Consider the following 25,845-nt stretch of genomic DNA (forward strand, 5'->3'; position numbering starts at 1 on the left):
ATGCCCACACTGGGCTGAGGGAAGGCCAAACGAGTCAAGTACATCTGGCCACACATCCTTTTCAGCTCTCCTGATGCTCCCCTTGTTGGGCAGTGCTGTCTGCCAGAGATGTCTGGCTGCTTTTCCTTCCAGCTGGGCAGTGGGAAAGCCCGAACAGGTGGAAGCCAAGATATTTCTGTCAGGTTCCAACAGTGATGGAACCTGCGAGCAGCTGCTCAAAGCTCTCTCTGGGTTTGCTGGGAAGGGCTTGGGTGCTGCAGAGCAGCTCTGCCCACTGCTCCGACCGGCCAGGCCARGCCGTGTGGTCAGGGCCGTGACGCTCGGCTGGGGAAGGGCGGCACATGCTSGTCCAGCGCCCGGGGAAAGGGGCCCATTCACCGAGGCTCCGGCTGTTACAGAGCCTGAGGCTCGGGCCATCCAGCAGGGATGCGTGCCGGGATGCCACAGCCCCAGCAGGGTGTAGGACACAGCGTTGTTCATCTTTCAGGACCAGCACTGCCTTGGAGGGCGAGCGGGCGGAGGGGACAGGAGAGCCCCCCGCCCTGCTGCAGAGGGGTCTGGGAGCCCTGCATGCACAGCCCTCCTGTTCGGCGCAGGGAGGGGCTCCCGGGCTGTCGGCTGCAGGGCTGGGCAGCCGGGGAGGCGCTGGGAAGGGTCGGGAAGCAGCCGGGAGCTGTGTGGAGCCCCGTGGAGCCAGGGGGGCCGCTCCAACCCGTACTCGCCCGAGGGCCGGGCCCTGCCGCCGCCCGTCCGCCAGGGGGCGCGCTCCCCGCCCGGTGCGCGAGCCCTTGGGGTGCCCCGCCCAAGCCCCGCCCCCGCCGGAAGCCCCGCCCCCTCCGCGTTGGTTTGGCGGTGCCGGGCCCCGCCCGTCCCCAGGCCCCGCCCCCAGGCGGTGGGGCGGGGCGGGGCGGCGCCGGGATCGCTCCGGGCCGGCCGCACCGGGAGCCCCGGTGAGAGCGCGGGGGGTGCCCGGGAACCCCGCCCGGCACCGCGGCGGGGGCGGCTCTGCGGGGATCCGCGGGACCCGGCAGGCAGCGCCGCGCCGCGCCGATCCGGTCCCCCCAGGCCGCGGCCTGCTTGGAGCCGGAGGGCGCCGGCCGGGTCCCTCAACACTCCGGCGGTGGGCACGCCCGTGGCGGGGGCTGCACCGGTGCCGGTGCGAAGGGCGCTGCCTGCGGGCAGGCGGAGCCCAGGGCTGCGGCTCTCGGCAGGCAGGCCGGGCTGCGGGGCCGTTCGGGGCTGACCCCCACCCTCCGCCGGACACGGGCACCGGGAGGGTCGACATCCCGGCCGGAAAGGGGAGGTGACATCCCCGGCCCGTGGGGAGGGCTGGGGGGAACCGGCAGTGCCTGCCAGTGCCGGCGGAGAAGGAGCCACGGAAACCGGGAAGAGCAGCCAAAAATACCCTGCTCTCCTTTAGGGCGGCTGCCATCAGGGCCCTGGGGCTGGGTGTGGGGCTGGCGGCTCGGGGGAATCACCGGAGCCGTGATTGGAAGTGCCAGGTCTGTGTTGGTTACAGGGAGGAGCTGAGGCGCTGCGGGAACGGCTGTATCCCTGCGGGAGCTCTCTGCTGCCAGGGCACCCGGGAGCAGCTCGGGGTGCGGCTCAGGTGTCCCCGGGGACGGCCGGGCTGGGACACACCAGCAGAGGCAGGACATCGTCCTCTTTCACCGTTCCTTTCCCATTTCCATRTTTCTTGGTGCCCGTGCGTTCGGCCGCAGAGTTTTGGGAAGAAATCTTGGCCTGTGTGGTCCTGCAGGAGGAGGTTCTCCTCGGGACACCCCTCCTTTGGGGAGTAGGTCCGAGGTGACTGGGGTACTTTTGGCTGCTCTGCCGCAGCTGTTTTGCTTTTGGTCCCGTGAGTTTGAGAGGAAGCAATGATATTTATTTTTTCCTGCTGCAGCGCCACATATCCCGCACCCCTGTGGATCAGATGTCTTGAAGCATTTCTGGGCTGAGCTGGTTTTTCAGGTGAGTGGGGTCATGGTGTGAGATGGTGCCCGGCTCAGGAGCGTGGCCCCTSATTTGGGCTCAGCAGGGCTTGATTTTGCCATATCTCTGCTTGCTGGGCTTGAGCAGAGTGGAGCCGCCTGCGCTTCCTACCAGGATGTGGCTTTTCTCTTGTAAAGCTCAGTGAACAAGCAGCAGCCTCSGTGAACGATTCTTTGTGGACAAAGTGTGTTTATAACACACAGAGGTAAAGGTGGATTGTTTACTTCAGCACTCACTTCCAAACCTACCTTCTGTGAAAATCCCAGGGGAGCATTGCAACCACTCCCTGTGACCAGAGCTGTGTTTCAAGGGAGTATAAAACATAAACAACCCTCCTGAAAATGATCTGAGTTGCAACTCCCCAGAGTGGTTGCACTTGGTGGGTGAAAACAAGCAAGAGGCATTCACTGGGCTGCTGTGTCCCACAGTCGGCACAAGAGAAAATATGCCAAACAAAACAGGAAGCCTTTCTTGAAGTTATAAAAACGTCTAGTTTAAAAAAAAAGCCATATAAGAGGAATACCAGTAATCCATTGTACCTGAGTGTGTTGGGAATGCATTTTCTAGCTGGGTCTTCTACCTCCTCTGAGCCTCTCTGGATGCTTGGATCTGTATCTGAAATGGTCCTCATTTGGGTCATTGCAGGAAGGTCTGGGTTTTTAGATTTATTGACAAAGGGGTGCCCTGGTTACAGTGGGCCTGATACCTATAAATGAGAAATTATTTTATTGTGTTTCCCWGATCCTTAGTCCAGGGCTGTGTCTGTTATCTGTTGCGTGATGCAGGCTCCCAGGGTGTTTTTTGGTCTCGTCTGGATGCAAAACTGGATTTCAGCAGTTTGGAGGAGATGGAGATGATGCCTCCTTGTCCTCCCTTCAAAACCACCTCATTCCCAAGTGGCTCTGAAGCAATATAACTTGTACCTGGTGACCAATTGGAACAGGCTGATGCAATGTGGGACTAATCTACAGGAGGCTTCTGGGGCTTTCCACTCTCTTAAGCTTCACACATAAGAATTGGAAGAGAGTGCATTTTGCTGCAAATAAATCACTTTAGAAAGCAGYTCTTTGCCTGATGGGTGGCCTAACTGTCCTCTTTTTCTCCTCTGCTCTTGCTGCCAGTGCCTCAGGAGCCGTGGCGCACCAGGWGTCCATCATGACCGACTGGGTGCTGCTGGGGCTGATCGCGGCGCTGGTYGTGCTGCTGCTGCTCACCGTCTTTGGTTTTGTCGTCTACTCGGGGCTCTTCACCGAGGTGGTTGTGAGTGCTGGTTCCCCCCCTGTCGGCAACATGACACTGGCCTACAAGTTCAGGGTGGGCCCGTATGGAGAATCCGGGCAGCTCTTCACAGATGGCTGCAGCATCTCCTCCAAGCTCTGCTCCATCGGTGTCTACTATGACAACCCTCACACGGTAAGGTGTGCCAGGCCAGCAGGCTCTTGGGGTCAGTACCTGGCTTCCCAGCTCGGGATGCTCCCTACTTGTGTTTCAKGCACGTGCAGCTCATCCTCTGGAAGTGAGCACTGGGGTTTGCAAGGCCTCCCAGATTTACAGAGGACCCTCTGTGGGAAAAGGCACCTGAAAGCTGATGGGGTTTTGCATAATCCTGACTGAAAGGCATTGGGCGAGCAGAGCTTGCTGTCTTCTGATAGCATCTGCTGAACAGGGTATCAGCAGGGTAACAGATCTGGGTATGGAACAGAAGCCAGTGTTCATGACCCCAAGGTGAGGCATTCCTTGGCATGTTCCCTGGAAGTGCAGCCAAGGCTCCTTCTGGACTTGCAGCTCTGTGGTTGAAAGCAGATGGTCTCTTCAGCTCGGTCTGTTCTCATCCATACTCCTTCTCTTGTTTCTAGTGCTCTCATGTRTTTCTGAGCTTCCCTGTAGTTCTTCCATCCCCTGAGAGTTCTAACTGAAACCTCAGGTGCTGCGTGCTGAGGGCTCCTGTCTGATGAAACAGTTGCTCCATGATGCTCCTCAGGCTGAGAGGTGAGCAGAAAGCACGCTGYCTGATGGCTGCCAGCCAGAGCCCAGTACTCCATGGGAACAGTTAAAGGCAAGGAACAAACAAAAGTGCATCAGAACTTGCTGGGGGGTTGGAACCTGGCTGCTGATGCTGAGTGACTCTGGGTTTCCAAATAATGGCATGTGGGCATTTGTCTGGAGCAGACAGGCTGGCTCCCCAGTAATTCTGCAGTAGCTAGTGTGACCGTCCAGGAATCTGTGGGGAGGAGGGACAATTGAGTGGCCAGCAGCTGTGCATGTGTGCTTGGGCACGTGTGTTGGGCRCTGTTGTGGGGCACAGTGCTTGGGCTGATGGCTCTCACCCAGYGCTTCTGCTCTGGGGGTGGCTGGTCCTGTTTTAGAAACCTTGTTTTATTGCTTGCAAGATGGTACTCCCAAGGATTGGACCTGCTTTGAGGRAAGAACTTGTCCATGAAAACATAGTGCTGAGTGAGCTGTGACATGAAGATAGTGGMGGTGAGAAAGCACTGAGCTTGGCTGTGCAAGGTGGAGCCTGGTGTGCTTCCCTACCTTGTGTCCTTGTGTCCTGTGATGCCCTGACTTGTCTTTACCTACCTGGATCATGGGAGGCAGAGAAGATGCTATAGTACCTCTTCTTGGCCTGGGAAGGATAATGGCAAAGATGACGTATCTCCTTAGGATGAGCTGGGCAGGCATGCTTAGATACTTTTGTCTGGAGGAAGTGTTGTGTTTGGAGCAGGAGCTGTGGGGAGCACCTGGGGGTGCAGGGTCCATGTGATCAGAGTGGCCATTTCACTGCCACTCGGATGCCATTTGTGTCCTTGTGTTGAGGTCTTCACCTGGAGCTGAGAATCCTGATGCTGCTGCTGTTGTCTCCCAACACAGTGCAGGGCAGTCAGTGCTGCGGGGAGGGCTCAGTGTCCATTCCCAGTGCTGTCCTGCTCCAGGGATGTGATGTGCCCATGCCTGTGGTCACCCTGCGGCCTTTCASCTGACATTGTGTCAGGGGTGTTGTGCCTTGGCCCTTGGTTTGCCAAAGCCTGGGCTGGTAAAAGCCAGTGCAGCTRAGGCCCACAGATACTGATAAGGATATTTGTGGTAACTCTGCACTGGCTGGCGCATGGAGTGCTTTCCCTGGTAGCACCAGGTGAGGCTAGGAAGGCGTGACTCCTACCTGACCCTGAACATCTGGGCTGTCAATGCAGGACCAAACTGCCTCCCTTTTCAGGTCTTGTGTTTTTTTCTCCTCTTCTTGCACCTTGTGCCATTTCTGCCTTCACCCTGTGGCTGAGCAGGCAGTGTGGCTGCAGGCCTTGTCTCTGGTGGCCATCCAGGGTTTTGGAAGCTGACTGTCTTCCTTGTGGCAAGAGCCTAACGTGGCCTCCAAGGCTTGGCAGGCAGCCCCATGGACCTTGCCCTTTTCTGGAAGGGTTACTTTTCTCATGACATTGGGCAGGTGACATTGGCCTGAGCCTCGTGTCTCTGTAGCCACTGGTGGCTGTGACACAGCGGGGTCATGCAGTATGCAGCTGCAGTGCCTGTAGCTCTGCATGGTGATGGAGCCTCCCCARCCTGCCATCCATGAGCATTGTGTCAGACCTGATCTGCTGGAGCAGCCAGGGTGCTGATGGGACCTTCCACAGGCTGATCTGTGGCTCGTGAAGCCATTCCCACAGAGATCCACATCTCACCAACGGGCAGGTCAGGCCATGCAGGSTAATAGGAGTGAGAATGTGTCTGAGCAGATGGTTTTCTTGCCTCTGGGCAGGTGAAGAAGGGGCCAGCTGTGGCTTGGTTTCTTGGCTGGAGMCTGCAGCGCTCATACCTGACGTGCTGGCTCAGGTGTAGAGCACCCCAGTGTTCCATGGGGCTCCCTGTGTGCTCATATCCACCGAGTCATGATGGCATGGGAGATGGTGTGCACTGCTGGCTCCTCATTCCTGGAGGTTCTRCAGGGTGGGGTCAGTCACCCAGGCAGCCTTTCCCCTGAGAGGAAGAGATGACCTCCTCCTCTTCCTCCTCATTCACAGTGCTCTCCTGACCTCAGTGAAGCACCCTCTGGCAGAGCTGGCCCGCCCAGAGCTGGCCACTTGCCACGGATGTTGACTTGTCTCCAAAAATAGACCTTTTGTCATCAGCAGAACGYGCTGGCTTTGTCCCAGGGTGTCACTGGCAGAGCGCCAGCAGGCTCTGGCCGGACAGCCACCCCCAGTCACAGCTCCTGGGGGTTTGGTGCCCCCAGTGCTGGGGCAGGAAGGGGCTGGTGACCTTTCCCAGGTGGCAGTTACTGTGCTGGTGGACTCACAGTCAAAGGAAGCTCTGGCTAGGAGAGAGGATAGGAATGGTTAGCTGGAGAGCACCAGTCATGTGCTGGCTCTGGGCTGGGAGTGGGGCTGAGGGAAGCCCCATGGTCTGGAACACGTGGGCTACCTCAGGGWCATGCCAGGCTTCAGGGCAGCCACTGCCACCAGCATCCCTGGAGCTCCCTGCTGACTCTTGGCTCTCCARCATTCACACAAAGATGCTCCCCGAGTGCTGCCAAACCCCTGCCAGCAATGTTTTATGTGTTTTAATGGACAAGATTAATATTAATTTTGACCTTTTTTTTATCTTTTTCCTTTTTTATTTAATATTTAGCAGCCCAGAGGACTTCTTCCTCCTTTTCCCACCTCTGGCAGTAACAAAAATAGCTCCTCAGCAAGGACTGGATGTGGCAGGCGGGTTTGTGCTCAGCTCCAGCCAAGCTCCTGCTCACGTATAGCTGTGGGCACGTGCCAGGGCATTTTGCCTGCAGTCCACGTGTTCAACGACCAGCCCATGCCTAAGTGTTGGGTGGATGAGGCCAAAACACTCTGTGAATGCAGAAGTGGGTTTTGTTCCAATCAGCAAAGCTGCTGGATGGGTTGACTAATAATTTCCACAACTTCTCTGTCGGGATACTTGGGGGAACAGAGGCTTTGATTAGCACCTGCCAGCTGGAAAAAAACAAATCCGTTAGGGGWAGGCTGGTTTTAAGTGCAGTATTTTCTTGCTTCCTTCCTTCCTTTGGGATGGACTTTGCCAGGCTGGGGAGAAGACAAATCTGCCTTGCTGCTGCCCTTGAGAAAGTGCCTGTGGGGCTACATGCTGTGAAAAGAAAAGGTAGAAGGAGAAGGGAGGAAGCAAACGTGCCTTGGCTARCATTGCTGCCCACTCCAGCAGCTCCGGTCCTTCTGACAGTTGCTCCGGGCTGGGGTTGAACTATCTTTGCTCAGGCCATAAATGGAGATTGAATGTTTAAAGGAATTTAATTTAGATTTCCATATCTCCTTGTTTCATCTGGCTCTTTTCCCTTGGATGCCTTTTACGGCTGCCTCTTGCTGTCTTTGGGGTGGATCTGCTYCTCCTTTCCTGCCCGGAGCAGTGATGGATGCTGGGCACAGCCCTATCTGCAGCTCCCTCTTGCAGCACAGGAGGGCAAGAGCGAGCCATGAGATGTGTCCCCAGCCTAATCCACAGGCTGCTTTCTTCCTCCCATTTCCATCTGCTCGTGTTTCCCCTCCGGGATGGTCCTGCCGTGTGACATGAGAAGGTGTTTAAGGGCAAAGCAGGGCAAGGAGTGTGGAGAGAGTAAATACACTGCAGGAGGAAGCTTTGCTRAGCTTTAGTGCAGCAAAGTTAGGGATGAGATTGGGGAGCACAGATCCCGTTGTGGGGTTGCGTGGAGATGGGAAGTGCTATCATGGTGGTGTTGGTGCATCCTCTCTCTGCTTCACATCATTGCTGGGAGAGCTTTGTGACACCTTTGTGCCCTTAGGTTGTAGCAGGGAAAGTGGCTGGGTTCTCCTGCCCCCTCCCACGCTTCTGCGCAGGATCTTGTGTAAGCTTGAACTCAAGTGGTGGGATTCTGTTAAAAAACAGAAATGAAAGCTGTGGCCTGGTTCAGCTTTGGTGTGGASATGGTTGGATGCTTGGAGTCCCTAACTGTGGGTAGCAGAGCCTTGAGCACCCCTCTTGCTGGGCTGGGAGCCCTGCACCCTCTGTCTTAATGGGAGGCCAAATCTGTAAAGAGAGCTTGTTTTAGGTTTTGCATGTTGTTGGGGTCCAGGATAGAAGTGAATATGTTTCTCTTCATGTTGTTACAAATAGCTTGGTAACTGCATGCAAGTCTTACCTGCCTCAATTTCCCCCCACCTAAAACTGCCATACTGAGTGTGCCTACCTTGGAAGGACCTGCAGCCTTTGTATTTCTTTCCAGTTAGTGCTGGTGGCCTCTGCTGGTTGGTGGCATGTCCAGATGGCTGCCCAGGGGACCTCCTTGGGGGTGCAGCAAACTGGGTAAGCTGTAGTCACATCTCTCAGATGCAGGGGTGTCCTGCAGAAGGGAATGGTGTCCTGAGCACCTCTCTACAGTTGGGTCTCTGATGTGGGATCAGAAGAGACACTGTGCAGTGTCTCACCTGTGACAGATTTGGGAGAGCAGCTCGATGGGGTTCAGTTCTTCTCTGCTGTGAGTCCCCCCACCCTCCAAGGASAGGAGCAGCACCTTCCCCACTGGGCTGTGCATTTTGGCTGAGAGAAGTGTAGGTGATTTAGGCCTGGATCAGCCTGGGTTAGGACTGGGCTCCTGMTTTTACTGGGCCATTTCTTTTACTGGTTTGTGGTTGTCTCCTGTCCTCCATGCTCAGCAGGTTGAGGTTTTGGCCAGTTTCAAGCCTCTCTTTTTCTGACCCWGTCTGTCCCCTCCACTCAGGTGTCTCCAGAGAAGTGCCGCTTCGCCATAGGCCGCATCCTGAGYGAGGGAGACGCAAAACCATCGGAGGAGCAGATCAAACGGTTCCAGAAATATGGCTTTAAGATCTTCAGCTTCCCTGCTCCCAGCCACGTGGTCATGGCGACCTTCCCGTTCACCACGCCGTTGTCCATCCATCTGGCAGTCAACCGTGTCCACCCAGCCCTCGACACTTACATCAAGGTAAGCGAGTGTGGCGTGAGGTGCATTGCATGTGTTCAGTGAGCTGTCAGAGGCTTCTCTTCCTGACAGCTGATGGGGCTGCTCTGACATGTCATCTCTTGATGTCTTCTCTTGGGCACTGCCATCAAGATCTCATCCTTTTAAAATCTGGCAGGTAGTTCCCCAGCAGGGATGTCCTTCCATTCGCTCAGTAGGCACAGGGGTGTCTTTTCTGCTGTTTTGTGTTTATGAGAAGCAAGTTCTCATCTAATAACTTGCTGCTTTTCTGCTTAAGACAGAGATAAAAGCTGATTTTCCCCTTGAGTCTCTTTCTTGTTGTTAGGATCTGGCAGGTATGTGCCCTTCGGTGTAATGCTTTATGCCATGAAACTTCTGTTTTGAGTGCCAGCCTCACCAGTGTGGCAGCTGTCTTCTTCAGGGATGGGGAGAGAAGTTAGAAACTTTCTGGCCTGTGGGCTTATGAAAACTTTCTTTCAAGCAACATTGAAATTTATGGCCCTTGGTCCTGGCTGGGCAGCAGGCTGCTGTGGGCTATATTTGGCCATGCTCCTGAGTGGCCATCCCTGCTGCTTGTGTCTTTTTGAAGTCAGCTCTGCTGCCTTGCTCCGGCTGCCAGAGCAGCTGTGGCAAGGGTGTTCCCAAGCAGGACATCTGACACAGACACCTCCAGATGCAGGCTTTCCAGAGMGCGAGGAAGGTCCTGGCCAGCTGGGTGATGGAGGGAAGGCACTGTCCTTCCTGGTGGGGGAGGATGCTGTGGAGGGGCCGGCGCTCAGCCCTTGGCTTATCTGACTGTCGAGTTCTGACGCTTTCRTTTGTTCGTGTTGAAACACACTATTTATAAACTTGCTTTTCCTGGCGAAACTCCCAGCCTTGTGGGGGAACCGTGTGAATCCCTCCAGCCTGCGCTGTGCTGCAGGATGGCTGCCTGGGTGCCAGCCCTGGAACTTCAGCTGGGGGGCTCTTTGCCGACCCTCTTGTCCACCCCGGCCACAGAGAGCTGCCCACTGCTACTGGCGGAAGATGCATTAGCACTGGCAGCAGGTGACACCAGCACCACTCCTTCCCCCAGTTCTGGAGAGCAGAAGCAGTTCCCATCCTCTCTCTCCACCCTGTGTGTCTCCTCGTGGAGCTGTGCCGGCTGTTTTGTTGCGGGGGCATTGGGCACTGCTGCCAGCCCTGCGGCGGACGCGCGGGCGTGCAYGGAGGGGGCTGGCGCGGGCGGGAGCATCAGGTTGGCTGCGGGAGTGCTCGGAGACACCGGGCTGACGCTGCCTGAGTTGGGGAAAGGTCCCGGCAGCGCATCTGTCGCATGAGAGATGGAGTTGTTGGAGATAAAAAGGGAATCATGCGTTGTTCTGGGAGCACCTGGCAGCATTTGATGGGAGYGGCCGATTTCAAATTAAAATAACTGAAATCATACGGAAACACAGCACCCACAGCCACGTGCAGAGGGAGGAGACACATTTTGATCTCTCCAGTCCCACCAGCACATGGGTCAGAGTGCCTGTGTCTGTCCAAATGTCCTGCAGCAGAGCATGGCCCCCTGCCCAYCCACACTGACCGTGGGGACACAGGCAGGGAGACGGTGGATTTGCCATGCCGGGTAGGGCAGASGGGAGTGGTGCTGTTGCTTCCCACACACTGCACCGTGGGGGTGCCCTGCCTTTCTCCAGTGTGGCATGGGGAACTTTGGAGGCCGTTTGCAGCCATGCCAGCAGCATCCCTGTCGCTTCTCCTGCACTGTTGCCGCATCTCCCTCAAGCTGGACTGTCTGCACCCATGGGGCTCTACTAGCACTTTCCAGAGTGGAGAAATGGGGAGGGAAGGGGGAAACTTTCATGGAAACARGTGACCTGTGCCCGTTCAGTGGTGGGAATGGGGGTTGCCATGGAGACAGCTTCTCCAAATAGCATCCTTCATCCCACCCCCGGAGCCCAGCTCCCTTAAGCAACCCGAGAGAGCAGCGAGACAGATTTGTTTTATTTATTTATTTCCTGTGTGCCTGCTTTGGGAARGTTGCTGTTAATGAGAGCTGCGGGTCAGGCTTGCCAAGAGCAGGTCCCCCACAGCCCTTCCATTCCAGCAGCCATGGAGAAGAAGCAGGTGGGATGGCAAAAGCCATGAGGCATGAAAGGGGACTTAGTGGCAGGGGTGAGGCRCTGGAGTCCATGGAGGGTGTTGGCTGAAGTGGAGGGAGCATGACATGGCTGCCTATCCTAGAAGGTGTGGGAAAGCAGGGGATGGAGAGGGAGCTGAAGGAAGCAGGAAGAGGCWTGTGAGATGGGGAGGGAGAAAGCTTGGGAGATGCTGAAAAATACAGAAGAGGAATGGGAGGAGAAGGGGACTGGAGGGAGGCATGTAGGGCAAAGGAGCTGAGGGTTTGGGGTCCAGCTGAGGGAACAGGACAGCAAAAGGYGGTGGGGAAGTCTGGGGCAGAGTTGAAAGAAGCCTTACCACAGCTGGCACTCCAGCAGCCTTCCTGTGGCATCCCTGGAGGTTGACTTGGGGCCATGGAGTCCTGAAGGTTGGTGGACATGGATGAGATGTTTGGTTCCCTCCGGGCTTGCTGGTGCTGTGCAGAAGTTACCAAGAATGCTTGTGGCTCATGTTTCCCGAGCAGTGAGGGTGCAGTGGTGCTGGCTTTTAGCAGCCTGGACTTCACGTTTTGCAGTGTGCTGCTGCTTTGGAGGGACAGGAAAAGTTAAAAGCAAATCTATAACAATAATTTAAAAAACGAAACAGGGTGACACTCTCCTTTTATTATGGATGAAAGGGAGATGATAGGCTGGGATGGAATAGGAGATCTTGTGTCCAGGCTGCCCTTGCAGCATACATCTTTGCTCCTCTGGCACATGTGATCTCAGGAGCTGGCATTTCTGTGAAACTTTGGATGCAGGCATGGCTTTTGGGAGCTGTGGGGAAATGGCTGCAGCCATCCTTGGCAGATAAGAGGACATCCTTCCCCTGAGATGGTGGGCTGGCAGTGACTTACTGGCTAGAATCTGCTTCTGAGGGGCCCAGGAGAGCCTGCTGGCTCGTTACTCTGAATATGGGTTATTTAAGGCATAGGAGTTATGGAGTTATTTAGTGTCCCTTGAAAGCATTTCTTCCCTAATAACCTCTGATGTGGTTTTCCCTGTCTCCAGGCAGGTATGCCCTACTTTCCTGAGGGTGCACTGCTGCCCCTTTACACAGCTGCCTGTCAGATCTGGCGCTCCCAAATCCTGGGACCAAAGGAGAAAGCTCTTCTCCAGTGGGGACCCTTTCTGACAGCTCTGGGAATGGGTTTATCCYTGTAACCTCCTGCCATTTCAAGGGGTGTTTCTTCTGGTTTAGGCATAATGAGCTCTCTGCGGGACTGTGTGTCCCTGCATCTCTCTGCATCCTCTGGCATCTAGTGGGCACTGCCAGGTGGGTGGGCTTGGACCTCCTGGCTGCTGGTCTCCTCTGGCAGCTGGAGAGGTGGCTAACTGCATCCAAGGTAGAGCTGGCAGGTGTCTCCCACCTAGAAGTGCCCACATGGCCTCTTTCTGTGGGGTTTTTGGGTCAGTTTTGTGCTCTCTTCAGCCAAGGACGATGTGGAAGTGGAGCGATGCCAGTATCATCCTGACTGCCTTGCGCCCTCCAGAGCACCAGCTGAATGACCTCAAACTCTGACTCTGCCTGAACTGGAAAATGGGGTTTTATCTCTTTAGATGGTCTTCTGAAGGTTTCCTCCAACTTCAGCAAAACTCCCAGCTTTTTTCTTTCCCCTGGGCTCTGTAATCACAAGTTTCCAGCTTCCATGGGCTTGTGAATCACTCCTTTACAGTGCAGATCTCGGGYAGCAGTGGCTGACATGGACTCTGTGATGCCAGGAAAGATGTGGGAGACTATCAGGTTGGCTTCTGCCTGACAGAGGCTGTCATGTTCCTCCACACCTCWGCTCCCCATAAAAGGAGCCCCACAAGGTGCTAGGAAGACATGGCTTGTTCCAGTTTACAGACAGGGAAACAGACAGTGTTAKTCCTTCGCCCATTAGCTTGGAGCAAACTTTGCTTTTCTTGTCAGCTATGACAGTTTAGGATGCAGTCACCTCTTGCCTYTCTCTTTGCTAAGCTAAATATACAAAGCTTGTAAAGTTGCCGTGTTTTCAAATGTTTTCAGTGTTTTCTGACCTTAATTTTTGGTTTCTTTTTTGGACCTGTTTTCARCTTAGAAAGTTCTGTGACTTGTCAGCAGCTCAAACAGGTGCTCTGTTTCAGTAATGGTCATGTTGGTGTGGGASGTGAATCTCTGGTGGAGATCTTTTCCCCCCCCCAGTCCTGGATTTGTTCTGAGCCACATAATGGCAACTTCAAACACGTGTGCCCTTTGATGGAGTTGTAGTTTCTCAATCAAAGATGGGAAACGATGCCAAGTCCTATGTTTTCTCTGAGCTTGATTGAATGGCAYGAGTGCTGGTTTGTTTATCAGTCAAGCCCGCCCTCCCCACAAAAATAAATCATGTTTGCCAACAGGATCTGACAGCTGTAAACGAGTGTTGGTTGACATTAATTATGCCGATCTCCTTTGATTCCTGGTGATCTGGTCCAGYTGCAGCCCTCCATGTATTTTGCCTTGGCTCAGTCACTGCCTGACCAGTCTGTGCTTGCTCAAGTCAGCTATTTACCCAGTGAATGTTGGCAGGTACAGGCTGMTGTCTCTCCTGGGACTTTTTAGCATCTCCAGTTGGCCAGAGATCACCTTTTGACATGTGGACAGCTTGTCAGCGGGGACTTCAGCATGTTAAAATGTGTGTTATCTGGGCCTGCGAGCCATGTGTTTTATCTTGTCATGGAAGAACAAGCATTTCATCCGCATCCTCTGCCCGTGTCATCTGACTTTGTCCTAAATTCTGCAGAAATACTCAGTGAACATTTCTTCCTTCTCACTGGTGCTGCTGAGGTTTCTCCTGGCTGACCTGTCTGGGATCTGTGTCATCCTTTAGACTCTCCTCCCCTACCTAGTGCCCCAAAGAGCTCTATAAGGTGGTCACCTTTCTGTCTGGGGGAACTGGGAGCCTAAGGGGTCCTTTATGGTGGCTGAGCCTCAGTGCCCTTGTGAGGCTGCCCCTCATCTTTCCTCTCTGGCTCTCCTGCCCACACCTGGCCTTTGCTCAGGTCCATTGAAAATCCTTTTCAGCTGTTTTAAATGAAGGTGTGTAGAGCTGTGTTCCCGTCCCAGGTAGTTTGAGGTTTTTAAAGGCCRTCTTTTAGCTTCGCTCTGTTGGGAGGCTGAAGTTGGGGGTTGGGARCTGGTAAAACATTTGCAAAAAAGGCTCAATTATTGGGATGTTTTTCCACTTAAATTCTTTCTCCTGAATGATTTAGTTTATTTATTTCGGGCTCTGTGCATGAAGCGTTTTTAAATGCCAGCTTGTCGTGTGTGAGCAGTTCAGGCTTCAGTCTGCACGTGCGTGAGAGCTGATCAGAGTGGCAGCTTCAGCCAATCAACTCCYGCCTGAATTTTCCTCCAGAGGTCTAGGAATTRCTAACAGATGCCCAGCCCTGTGTTCCTCAGCCACAGCTTCATTTGTCCTCATGAGCTCCTTTGCTSTCCTGCAAGCTCTGGGGACCAGAGGCAGAAGACCACTGCTCAAGGTGGAACCTTTGCTGAGCCAGGGCCACTCAAAGTCGTATATCYGACTCTCCAGGGAGGAAGAGGAACAGGATACCTTTATCCAGAACTTATCACCACCAACCTGTGACTGTGCTGCCCTCAGTGTCCCATCATATGGGTCTGGCAAGACTCATMCAGTTGACGTTCTCCCTCTTTACATCAATGGGTCACACTGCAGAATATGGCAGTGATTTTCTGGGAAATGGAGCCCTTGTTCCTTCTCTTGCCTTTTTCCAATGACCTAAAGTGACTGTGGGAATCAATTTGCTTAAAGAGGGTGCTGGGGAGAGAGGTGGTGGCTCAGKTGCCTGGCTGGGTAGGATGGCCTTCAATTTAAGCCCATATGCACTTGGGTATAGGTCTSTAGAGTTTGCARGAAGACAKTAGGTTACCTGGCACTGCTGGTAAGCGATCCTCACACCTCTGGTAATAACAGGGAAAAAAGTCCTAGAGAGTCATAGAGGGTTTGCATGTGTTCATCTTGTTTTGATGGATGAGATGGATGGATGAGTCCAGAAGTGACAGTGTGACAGGCTGCTGGGCCCTGGGCTGGCAGGCATTTGGAGTAAGGATGCAGACTCGAGGGAAAATGTTTTGGGAGCCCATATATGGTCCCATGACAGGCTGCAGGTCCTGTCATGTGTGGCTTGGGTGCTGTGCGCAGACCATTCCTGATTGCCCACTGGCCTGTTTGATGCTGAGGACAAGCACCAGAGTGGCTTGGTCAGCGGTGCTGGAGAACACCTTTGGCTGGTGTGTGCTCTCTGCCAGGAGTCAGTGGATCCTGTGCTGGCCAGGAGGAGCAGGCGAGGGGTGGGCACTGTGCTGCTCCAGCTCCATCCTGTCCGAAAGGTGACATGCAGCGGCAGGAAGCAGAGAGGGACCCCGAGGTGCCTGTGCCTTTGGGGGCACGTTCATCTCTCGCTGACCTGCACTGACAGCTGGTTTTCAGTGGGCTCTCTGCAGCGAGGCTGTGTTTTGCTGCTGGTTGGCACCCCCCAGCTGGATGTCACATCACATCAGTTCGCGCGTTTGCAGCGACTTTTAGTTATTAAATATTTTTAGCGACAAAACCATCCAARGATGTTTCAGTCCTGCGATTGTGGGTGACCTCGCCTTCAGCATAGAATGGGCAGGGGAGGGCAGGATGCCCACGAGGTTGGGCTGGGAGCTGAGCCAGGTGGAAGGGAGTTTTGGTGGGCAATGTCGTTTAATGCCATGGGCACCTTTGGGGTGGGGTGGGCTGGTGCAGCAGAGCAGGTCCGTTTAACTGTGTCTGCAGGGAACACCCTCCTCCTGTGCGGCTGATGGAACATATGGGGATCCGGGGCTCTGTGTCACATCTCCTGCCTCTCACAGCAGGCATCCCCACTTCCCTGTTCTCCCAGAGGAGTTTGGCAGCCCCAGGCCACTACTGATCTGCTGTCCACTTCTCCCTGGTCCTTGCAGGCAGGCAATGAATTACCACTGGCCGTGCTTCATGTGTAGTGCTGACAAGACCAACCTGTGCCAGGCACGTCAGTGTGTGCTGGTTTCCCAGCCTGTGCTGGTGCCATCCCTGCTGCTCTGCTGCCTTGTGCCTGCACACACCTTTCCTCTTGCAAGCAAACTGTGCAGCTTCTATTTTGTCTCTGCTATTCGGCTCTTGCACGGGGGCAGGTATAAAACTGCAGCTCTGACAGCATGGCTGCTTTGATCAGGAAAGGTTTGCTGACCAACTTTGAGCTTTGGTAGTTACAAAGGCTTCTTCCCTGCCTCTGCAGYTTGTGGCATGTGTGAAATCATGCAGGTTTTCCTCAACTTTTTGTCAACTCTCTGTAAGAATCTATCCTGGCAGCAGGCAGGCGAGTCCTGGTTCCAGGGAAGCAGCTGGTGTGGGATTCAGTCTCCTGCCACTGTGGCCTTCCAGTTCTAACTGATCACTAAATGGGAACAGACCAGGTTGAAAGGGACCTGGAAAGAGACTCTGGTACAACTTTTCATGGGAAAGAGCGTGTGATTGTCTAGCACCCAATTGCATCTCTGGTGATGGAGCCTCCACCACATCCCTGAGGAGGCTGTTCCAGCCAGTAATTCAGCCCCAGGTCTCTGCCACAACGGGTGCTTTCCTGTGACATTCAGCCTTTTGACCCTATTGGCATTCCAGTTCCTTTTYTGGGAKCATTTCCAAAGGCAGCTCCTGGAAGAAGAGTGAATTTCAAGTGMCYRCCCTCCCATGCATGCCAAACCATGYGGGCATCTCTGATGGCCTGACAGCCAAAAGTCTGGACTGGTGTTGGCTGTCAGTCAGTAGTCCTGCGTGGGGGCATTTTCGTCCCAGGAGGGTGTAGGAAGCCACCTCACCCTCCCAGCTGCTGCTTTGGGAAGCTGGGAGAGTAGCCTTGTAATGACTTGCCCAACCTTGCAAAATTATCASAGAGGTGAACCTGCTCAGACAAAAGATTTGCTTCCCCCTCTCCTTTGCARTGAGGATTAATGATCACAGGAGAAGCTGGGGATATTTCATACGGCTGTCCAGGGAAGAGAAAGAACTGAGATGGTTTGCCTTGGGCAAGGAGGGAGAGTAAAATACTACAGTGCTTTTCTGTCAGATCTCTTTATCGACTTGATCTGTAYGTATGCTCTCCCCAGATGTATTTATAGAGAATCCCAGAGGATGCAGTCAATTGAAAAGGTTTTCTTTGTCAGGCATTTGGAGATGTGTCCAGCTCTTTCCAGCAGCGACAGTGTCCCAAACCTTGGGGTCTTCCCTTTTGACAGCTAGTCAATTAATTCAAGGATGAGATTGATCTGCCTCTCTGCAATTATTTTAGCTAGGTCCTAATGAATTTTGTCTGGACAGGTCCTTCCCCATGGCCCTCTGAGCCAGCTGTGCCAGGCTTAAGAAACAGCAAAATGAACCCGATCAAATGTGAAACAGCTYCATAGAAATATTGCTCTTTTCCAACAAATGCTGTTGGCCCAGTTTCCCTGGCTGTGAAGCTCCCTCTTTGAAACCTGTGGAGCAGGCAGATAATACATTTGAAAGCAGTGGCATTTGTACCTCCAGAAAAGGGACCATTGTGCAATGACTAACCTGCACTTTTTCGATTCTAGTTAGGTAGAATATGATAGGAAAGGCCCCSCTTTGGAGAGGGCAGGAAAGCGAAAACATATCTCTTTTGCACCAAGTCAGAATATGGATGGATGAGTCGTGAGGCTGGGTGGTGATCGGATCACAGGGATGAAAGAACAGAATCAGTTCCTGCTCCTCCTCCTGCCTGGAGCGTGTGTGCCGCAGGCAAGGCACAGCTTTGGGGYTGTACTGGTGGCTGGGGCACCAGTGAGGTGGCCGAGCCCAGCTGTTTGCTCTGAAGCAAAGGGTCACACTGAGAGTCCCTTGGGGTCTCTTTGTTTGATGGGGATATATATACACATAACACACAAACTCCTGTCATCTCTGCCTGCCTACAGCAGCTGCTGTCCTGTGGATGCTATTTGAGTTGATGCCACTGTGTGCTKGTGGCCCTGGGCAGAGGCAGCAGGCTGGAGGTGTCCAGAGCGGCCACTCCTCATGACTGTGGCAGGTGTAGTGGTCTGTGGAAATGCTCATAGCTTGGGGAACCTTTCATGGGCTCAGTGTGTCCTTTTCCTCTCTTTGTGCTGTTGCCTGGTGGCTGTCACTCCACCCAGACCCGTAGGGACTCWCAGCCTTTGGGGAGCGGGTGCAGGGTGTGGAGAGGTGCAGTGGTTCAGTGCAGACCTATATACAGCCAGTACATCCCATCCTGCTTTGAAGAGCAAACACATGCTGCCTGTTTGTGATCAGGACAACTTGGGTTGTCCCAACAGGCGTAGGAAAATCATACTGCCAAATCTGGCCCTCTGAACTCCTCTGGATTTACCAGGACTGGGTTCATCTTTATGGTGCCCAGCTGCCTCAGCTGTTGCAGACTGGTCTGTGAGCTCCTTGGAAGAGGAGGATAGAGCTGTGCTTAATTATTGGTTTGCAGGTTTTTGGAGAGTGCTTGTGAGCCCTCAGCTCCATTTGTGCATTTTCTTTCCCAGCATGTGGCAGTTTAGTCCAGCCTGTGCTTCAGCCATACCAGGGTAAATCAGAGCCTGTAACAGAAATGTTGGCAGTTTGTAACTCCACCACCCAAGCCTGGGGCTGGCAGGGATTACTCCAGATTAGAACTGCCCTGAGGCGTCTGATGAAGGTCTGCAGCATGGCAGGTGTTGGTAAGAGAGGGAAGGTACCTGCTGCCCTCTAGAGTGGATCAACCTTTAGTTGGACCAGTGCCTCTAGTCCAACCCATTTCTTTGCCCCAGCCCACCCAACATTCACCTTTTGTGGGCTCCTCAATGCTGTGGTGAGTGTGAGGAGGTGGGGGCTCAGACCTGGCTTGAGCAGATGCATTTCTGCTGGGTTTGTTGAAGATAAGCTCCTCCCTTAGGTCAGATGCCTYTGCCCTGCCAGGTCTACTAGGCTGGCACTGTAGTCTGAAAAAGGATGAGGAGAGAGGAACAAACATTCCTAAGAGGGAAGATGGTGATGGGGAGTTGCTTCTCCTGCGTACCAGGGAGAAACGAATGCTGATTTGGAGCAGAGCCTCAATACAGCTTCTGGGACAGAATCAGCCTCCTCTGGCATTGGGATGGCAAAAGAGACACTTGGGGCCATGAAATGAAGTCTGTTGAGGCTTGGGGTATGCTTGTCTTCCAGGCCACTGAAATCTGAATTTTGCACTTGTATGTTTTGCATGGCTGCTTCCTCCTAAAGCTCAGCGAGGCTCTGCTGATCTGAGGCAGAGCTCCAAATTAAATGACACCAAACAGCGCAGCTTTACATTTCAAAGGCTCAGAGCAGAAGGATGCCTGGGACTTTCTGTTGCTGTGGAGTAATTGGGATGATTTTTTTTTTTATTTTGGTGGTACAATGACCACCGGGTGCTCGCTCCACTGACAGATGGTTTTACCTGCATCTTCTGCTAATGTGAGGAATTATAACAACCCTGCAGGGATGAAGAGGGGTGACAGAGCCGAGTACAGCGGGGAGAGCAAGTTAGTAACTGCTCTGTATCCCTGGCTCTGACTGCTTATCACAGTGGTAACTTGTGGATGGGCACATTTGCATCACAGAACCCCTGGAAATTTCTGCTTCTGTTCCCCCATTCCACATACTACCAACCAGAAAATTTCCTTGTACATTTAAAGTTGCTTCAGTGCTGTAGCAGTGCTGTAGCTGTGTCCCTTTCCCTTACCTTCAGTCTGTGGGATGGACTCTAAGGCAAAAATGCTGCTTGAAGTCAAAGAGGGAACTCTAAGGCAGCTGGAAGAGTGGTTGGTSTGGGAGCCCCAGTTCCAGCACATCACTGGGGGCTGTTGCCTTTAAAATGWAATCTGAAGGGGCGTCCTAGCCCTGGGGGATGAACAGAATGTGCCATTCTGATCACAGAGTGGCCCTGTCTGCTGCTGCCTGTTGGCTTCATGCATTTGCTGACAGGTTCTGTTCCCATCCCATAACGTTGTAAGGCACTCTGGGAAGGCTACAGAGAGGGAAACCATGGTCTCATTCCCATCKTGGGCACCTGCATTTTTTCCCTGCTACTCTCATCTACTCGGGGGTTTATTTCTGCCTGGAGCTGATGGCAGGTCCTTGACGTGCAGGAAGGTAGATATCTATCATCTGCTGGGGCCAGCTGCTCCGCTCCTCCCGCTGTGCAGATTCACAGCTTGGGGTAAGGTCCTCCCAGCGATTCAGTAACCAGACCGTGAGTTGGCAAAAGCTTATCAAGAGGTCAGTGTGGAGAAAGACTTGCTCAGGTACTTCTCTGCCGAGCAGTTCAGGAATGAGCAAAGCAGAAGCGGCTGCTGTGGCTGCAGGAGCTGTCAGATGTTGTGGGTTTGCAGTGGAGGAGCACAGCCATGGACTGCTCTCTGTTCCTGCATCTCTCTCCTCTGCTCTCACATGAATCTCYAGGTGCCAAGTTCACTTGTCGCACTCAGGTCCTGCCACCCCGAGAAGCCACSGCCCTCATCTGCCACCAGTTGCCCTGCAAAGCTGTGTCTCCTGGTGGGAGCTACTTTGGGACCCATAGCACTGGCTTAGCTCAGGCTTTCTGCTGTGCCCTGGGGCACAGGACGAGTGTCCAAGTCCTTCCCCTTTTGCTATCCAAAATCCAGCAGCCTTCCTGRAACAGAGCTGCTACAGGCAGCGTACATTTCCTGCCCATGGCAAGCTGCAGCTGCTTGGGGAAGGGCAGATGGAGACAGAGTCACAGATATGCTTTCCCAAAGTCCTCCCYATCCTCCAGGGACCCAGAGTTTGAGGGGGAACATTAGCACTGGGAAGAAGAAGAATGTCCCTCAGGTCTCAGGGCACAACTGAGGATCTGGTGGCTGCAGCTTTGGCTGATGTGCTGCCATCAGTGGTGTTACACTGGGCTGTGTATGGTTCGGGGTACCTCRGAGGGCAGAGCAGTGGTGAAGATGGGGAATTGGCTCTCCAACAGGGAAAGATCTGGAAAGCTGAGTGGCATGATGCATCTCCAGTGTGATACCGGCTCATGGAGCACATCTGGGAACATATGGGATCCTTGTGGAAGGACAGAGTCAGGCTGGGCTCTGTCCTTGCCTAACTGCTTTGATTTCTCCTCCTGATTGATCTGCACAGTCAAACTCACGATCCTGTGCTGGCAGAGGAGCAGTTGCCAGACTGCAAAGGTCGCTGAAAGCAGCTGCTCCCCTCCCCTGCTGCCTCGGCTGCCGGCAGAAGAGCCTGGCTTTGGAGGCACTGGGCTTGTGTCCCTGCTGGCACTGGCTCCCCGTGCATCACGGCAGATACTCAGCAGGCTCCCTCCTCTCCAGACCAAGGTAATGAGCCCCCTGGGACCTGTGCTGGCTCCCTGGTGGGCTGGGGAGGAGGAGGAGGTGAGAGCTGCAGAGGAAAGGCAGCCTCGCCTCATCTCGCCGTACCCTCTCACAACAGGGCAAATGGAGAAGTCGGCCAGCACGTGCAGCCGCTGCAATGGCGTGTCCTGCCTTGAGGATCCCTGAGCTGTCCCTGATGAATCTGCCTGGTGTTGCTGGTTGGTCTCCCTTACCCCTGCTCGCCTGCCCTGYGTTCCCAGCTCCTCCTGCACTGCAGGCAGGCTGTGCCGTGTGCTCGGTGCCTGCCAGCGCTGTTTGTGCACGCCAGGGATTTCCTCGGGCGAGTCGTTACCGCCGGCGGCTGCTGTGGCTGCAGGCTCTGGGGGCTTCATTAGCTGAGCCCACTGTGGGGAATTGTCATCACACAGGATGGCTGGCTCTTTGCCCTTTGACAGCTTTTTGGGGAAGAGAGGTGCAAGCTCTTGGATGTGGGAGTTTGAAGGTGGCTTTCCTGGAAGCCTGTGGGGAAATGCCTCTTGTTCATTTATAAACATTCAGGAAGGAACTTGTTCCAGGCTTTGGCTTGCTTTTAAAACAAAAAAAAAAAACCAACTTGTCCCTGGGGCAAGAGAAGGAGGAGCAGGAAGGGTGAGGGTAGAAGGAGAAGAAGGAGCAGTGAACCAAAGGTGACCAGTGGCCCATGGGTGTCTGCCCGACAGTGGAGAGCCTGGTTGGGATCCCTGTCACCCAAGTCAAGCCTGAACTCAGGGTTTCCCTAAACAGGAGCTCAAACAATCTTTCTCCACTGGTGGCTGCACTTAGCTGGTAGCATGAAAGATCCTCCTGTCCTGGAAACTTGCTTTCTGACATCAGATTTCCCAACGTGTTGTACTTGAGATGTGCTTRTAGATGTCGTGATCATTTTGTCTATTCCTCCTCAGCAAACCAGGCTAAAACCCAYTTGATCTTCCTCTTTGGATCTTCCTTGCCTTCCAAATGAGGCCAATAAGCCTGACAGTAAGTCCCYGTGGGTGGGGAGGGAAGGACTATTTTGTCTGGGAATCAGGCGGTTGCATCGCGGCTTTGCCCTGGGCTGCTGGTGGCTCTATCAGTGCAAGTTCAGCRAGGTTAGGTTCTTCAGCTTCCCTTTTTGGCTTTCTCAGCTGTGAAGGGATGGTGTGAGGCTGAGCTTAGCTCATCGTGAAATATATTCCATGAAGCCTGGGAACTGGGGGCGTTGCAGAAAGACAAGGTTGTTCAAGGAGGTAGGAAGGGACARGGAGGGTATTTATTCCACTCCTCCATTTTCCTCCTGGGGCCATTAATGTGACAGGTGTCCTAAGTTTGTCCTGGTAAAGGACAGGCTGTGGAAGAACAACTGGAGAGGCCTGCAGTCCAAAGAGGAAGAGGAAAGGGTTAAGATTTGGAAGGGGCAGCTCAGACCCTCAGGAGACTGAGAGCCCTCATGTGCTGTGGGCACCAGCACTGCTGCTCCTGCTCCATTTCTGTTGCTTTGGCTCTGCTGCAAGAGAATTTCATTACAGGACTCATTGCAGGTGAGGATRTGTGTGAGAAGGCTGCGAACCACAAGCCTCCAGCTTGTCTGAACATTCCTGCTGCAGAAGGGCAAGTACTCAAATGATGGCCCAGGAGAGAAAGCCATCAGGGTGGGCTGGGAATGTCCACCTGGATGAGGAGCTCTCCAAGTTATCCATGGAAAAAGATCTGTCACCACAAGAATCTTGTACTGCCGGGGTGGAGCAGGTCACTCCAGGTTAGGACTTTCCCTGTGACAACATGACAAAGACACAAGTTTCAAAGAGGCTCTTTTTACCTGTGTGGTGTCCCACTTAGGYTGGGAGGCTGCAATGCGGTGGGCTGACTGACAGGGCAACAGGAAACTGTATTGGATGATGATCCCTTTCCTGAAAGGCCCTGCCTTGACAGGAGACAGAGAAAATGCCACAGCTGCTGCTCCTGGCAGCCTTGCCAAGGCAGCAGAGCAGGCAAAGCGATTTAGCATTGCTCCAGTCATCCGTGATGGCAGAGATCATTGCACCAACCCCTTCAGCATTGTGATTAATGCTGAAGAAGCATCCAGTGAGGGCTGGGAGGAGAGCATTGATCCCTGGAGATCTCCTCTCTGAATCAGAGGCAGCCCTCTCCAGCTGTGGTCCTCCCAYAGCCTTGTCTGCCTCCTTTCATGTGCAGCTGTTGACCTGTGTGCTCCCATAGTGATGGAGTTCCTGGGAGTTGGGATAGGAACCCAGGAATGGTTCCTCAGGGGAGGAGAGATTATGTGGATTTACACAGATTCCTTGTCATATGATGAAAATCCAGTGTTTGAGCTTTCAGAATGTTAAAACCAAAGTCCCCTTCAGTGAGCTTGTGTGTGGCTGTGATGGGGAAGGAGGCAGAGAAAATGGGCTGTGGTGGGGTCGGGTGGGAGGAAGAGTGTGAGAACATACAGTGGAGCTCTGGGAAGGTGATGAGTACYGTTWCCCCASCTGGCTTTSSTTATCCATGGTGGGTACAGRAGCAAGGCAGASCTTGAGGAAGTGGAAAGCACYGAGTCTTTAGGAAAATGAATMTTTTTTRATACAGAAGTTTCCTTCACTTCTGAAACTCTCTGCTCCAGGACTAATTACTACCAAATAACCATAACACCAGGGGGGACCCAAGCCCCATTAATTGTGTTTTTTTGCACCATCTGCTCTTTATTCTGCAGGTGACATTTCCTTAGTTGGGGGCAGTATGACAAATCTCTGGAAGCAGAAGGACCAATGTACCTGAGCGTGTCTGGGCTGGCAGTTTTGTCCAAGGGGTGGGACAGCCCCACGCTGGGCTGAGTCTGACTGCTCGTGGCTACTTTCTGAAAGGTTTCATCTCACTGGGACTTTCTACCTGTTTTGTCTCTGAAGATGATGGATGCTTCTTKGTGTGCTGCAGGATTTCTCTTCCAGCTCAAGTGGGTGCTGGAARAGGAAAAGGTCCAGAGTGTGTCAGGGCCTGTAGCGAGGCAGGGCTGGAGTTTATTCCCTTTTGCTGGAGGACAGGATGGAATCTCCCTCCCAGGGAGGAGAAGAGTGTTCATTTCTGACAGCAGCTGCCAGCCATGACCTGGGAGCCTGTGCCTGGTCCYTTCCAGCCCTCTCAGGGCACTCGGATCTCCTGAACCCACCAGCCCCGTGGGCTCATTCCTTTTCCTGTGAGTTTGTCGGTGCCTGGCAGCTGCCCTCTGCAGCCCCTGCCCTGGGAGCAGCTGGGTGATGCGGCCCAGGGAAGCGTGGGTGGGCAAGGTGTAAATTGCATGGCGGGCTGCCTTCGCTGAGGTGAAAATGAAAAACTCTCCCAGCTATCAAGCCCGGTGTTTCACAGCTCCCACGGTCCAAAYGCACTCCCACTTCCTCTCACTGCTGTGGAGAGGATCCCGGTTTTCTCCTGCCTGTCCCGAAGCCGTGGCGTTGCCATGTCAGCAGGGCGGTGTGTCCTGGTTGCAGCGGGACGGGGGAAGTGTGCTGAGGGCAGGCAGGGATGCTGACGGTGTGGGAGGTGCTAATTGCCAGGCTCTGTATTCTGCTACCTGGAGGATTTGTTATCCTTCGGCGAGACTTYGTTTTCCGCTGCCGTAGCGCTGGTGGTGCCGCTCGTTTTTCCTGCTGGCTGGCGGAAACGGCCTTTTCTTGATTGCAATAATACCACCTTCTGTTTCTGAAACACCTCGCAGCCCAGAGGATTTGAAAGTAAAGTGCACGTGCGTGGGAGCAGTCTCAGCACCTCTGAAATGTGAGTTTCTCCAGGCTGGGAAGCAGCAGCTGTTGCACAGCCCTTGGCAGCTGATGCTGTTGGCTGTGCCATGTGCTGGAGCTGGCTCCGGGTGCTGTCGCCTGCCTGGCTCCACATCCCTGCTTGAGCTGCAAGCTGAGATGTTGGGGTTTCCTTGATGCTTGAGGTGATACTGGTGTAAAGCATCTGCTTGCCTTTCCCTCCAACAATTTATCCTCCTTTCTGCCCAGCCATTTCTTGGGCCGATAGCTCTTTGCAGCCTCTGGCTGACTCCTGCTCCTTGTTGGGCACCCTTATGCACCCAGATTTCATCCCCATCTCCCATTGTTAGGCTGTGGCTCAACAGGGAGGACCAGAATCAGAACTGGGTTTGGAAGGGATCTTCAAAAGTCATCCAGTCCAGCCGCCCTGCTGTGACAGGGACATCTTTCACTAGAGCAGGTTGCTTAAAGCCCCATCCATCCTGGCCTTGGACASCTGGCTATGTCCAGGTTTGGGACATCCACAGCTTCTTTGGGCAGCCTGTTCCAGTAACTAAAAACATTCATCACAAGGCATCTGTTCCTTATTTCCAGTCTCACCTGCTGGCTTTTGCTTTGAAATCACTGCCCCTTGCCCTGCCACCACAAGCC

The 25,845-nt window shown here is 53.9% G+C and overlaps 1 protein-coding gene across 1 annotated transcript in view; it reads left to right on the forward strand.

Annotated features, from left to right (window-relative positions):
• Window positions 1-885: 885 nt before the first annotated feature.
• The window catches only part of TEX264 (testis expressed 264, ER-phagy receptor), a 38,714-nt gene continuing 13,754 nt past the window's right edge, over window positions 886-25,845 (forward strand). The window contains exons 1-4 of the mRNA XM_057374829.1: window positions 886-950; window positions 1,904-1,971; window positions 3,114-3,405; window positions 8,711-8,932. Of these exons, the coding sequence (XP_057230812.1) occupies window positions 3,148-3,405; window positions 8,711-8,932 (480 nt within the window). The 5' untranslated portion in view covers window positions 886-950; window positions 1,904-1,971; window positions 3,114-3,147. The remainder of the gene's footprint in view (window positions 951-1,903; window positions 1,972-3,113; window positions 3,406-8,710; window positions 8,933-25,845) is intronic.

Source organism: Malurus melanocephalus, unplaced genomic scaffold (genome assembly GCF_030028575.1).
Source record: "Malurus melanocephalus ecotype Western Australia unplaced genomic scaffold, MMel_1.1 scaffold_233, whole genome shotgun sequence".
NCBI lineage: Eukaryota > Metazoa > Chordata > Aves > Passeriformes > Maluridae > Malurus > Malurus melanocephalus.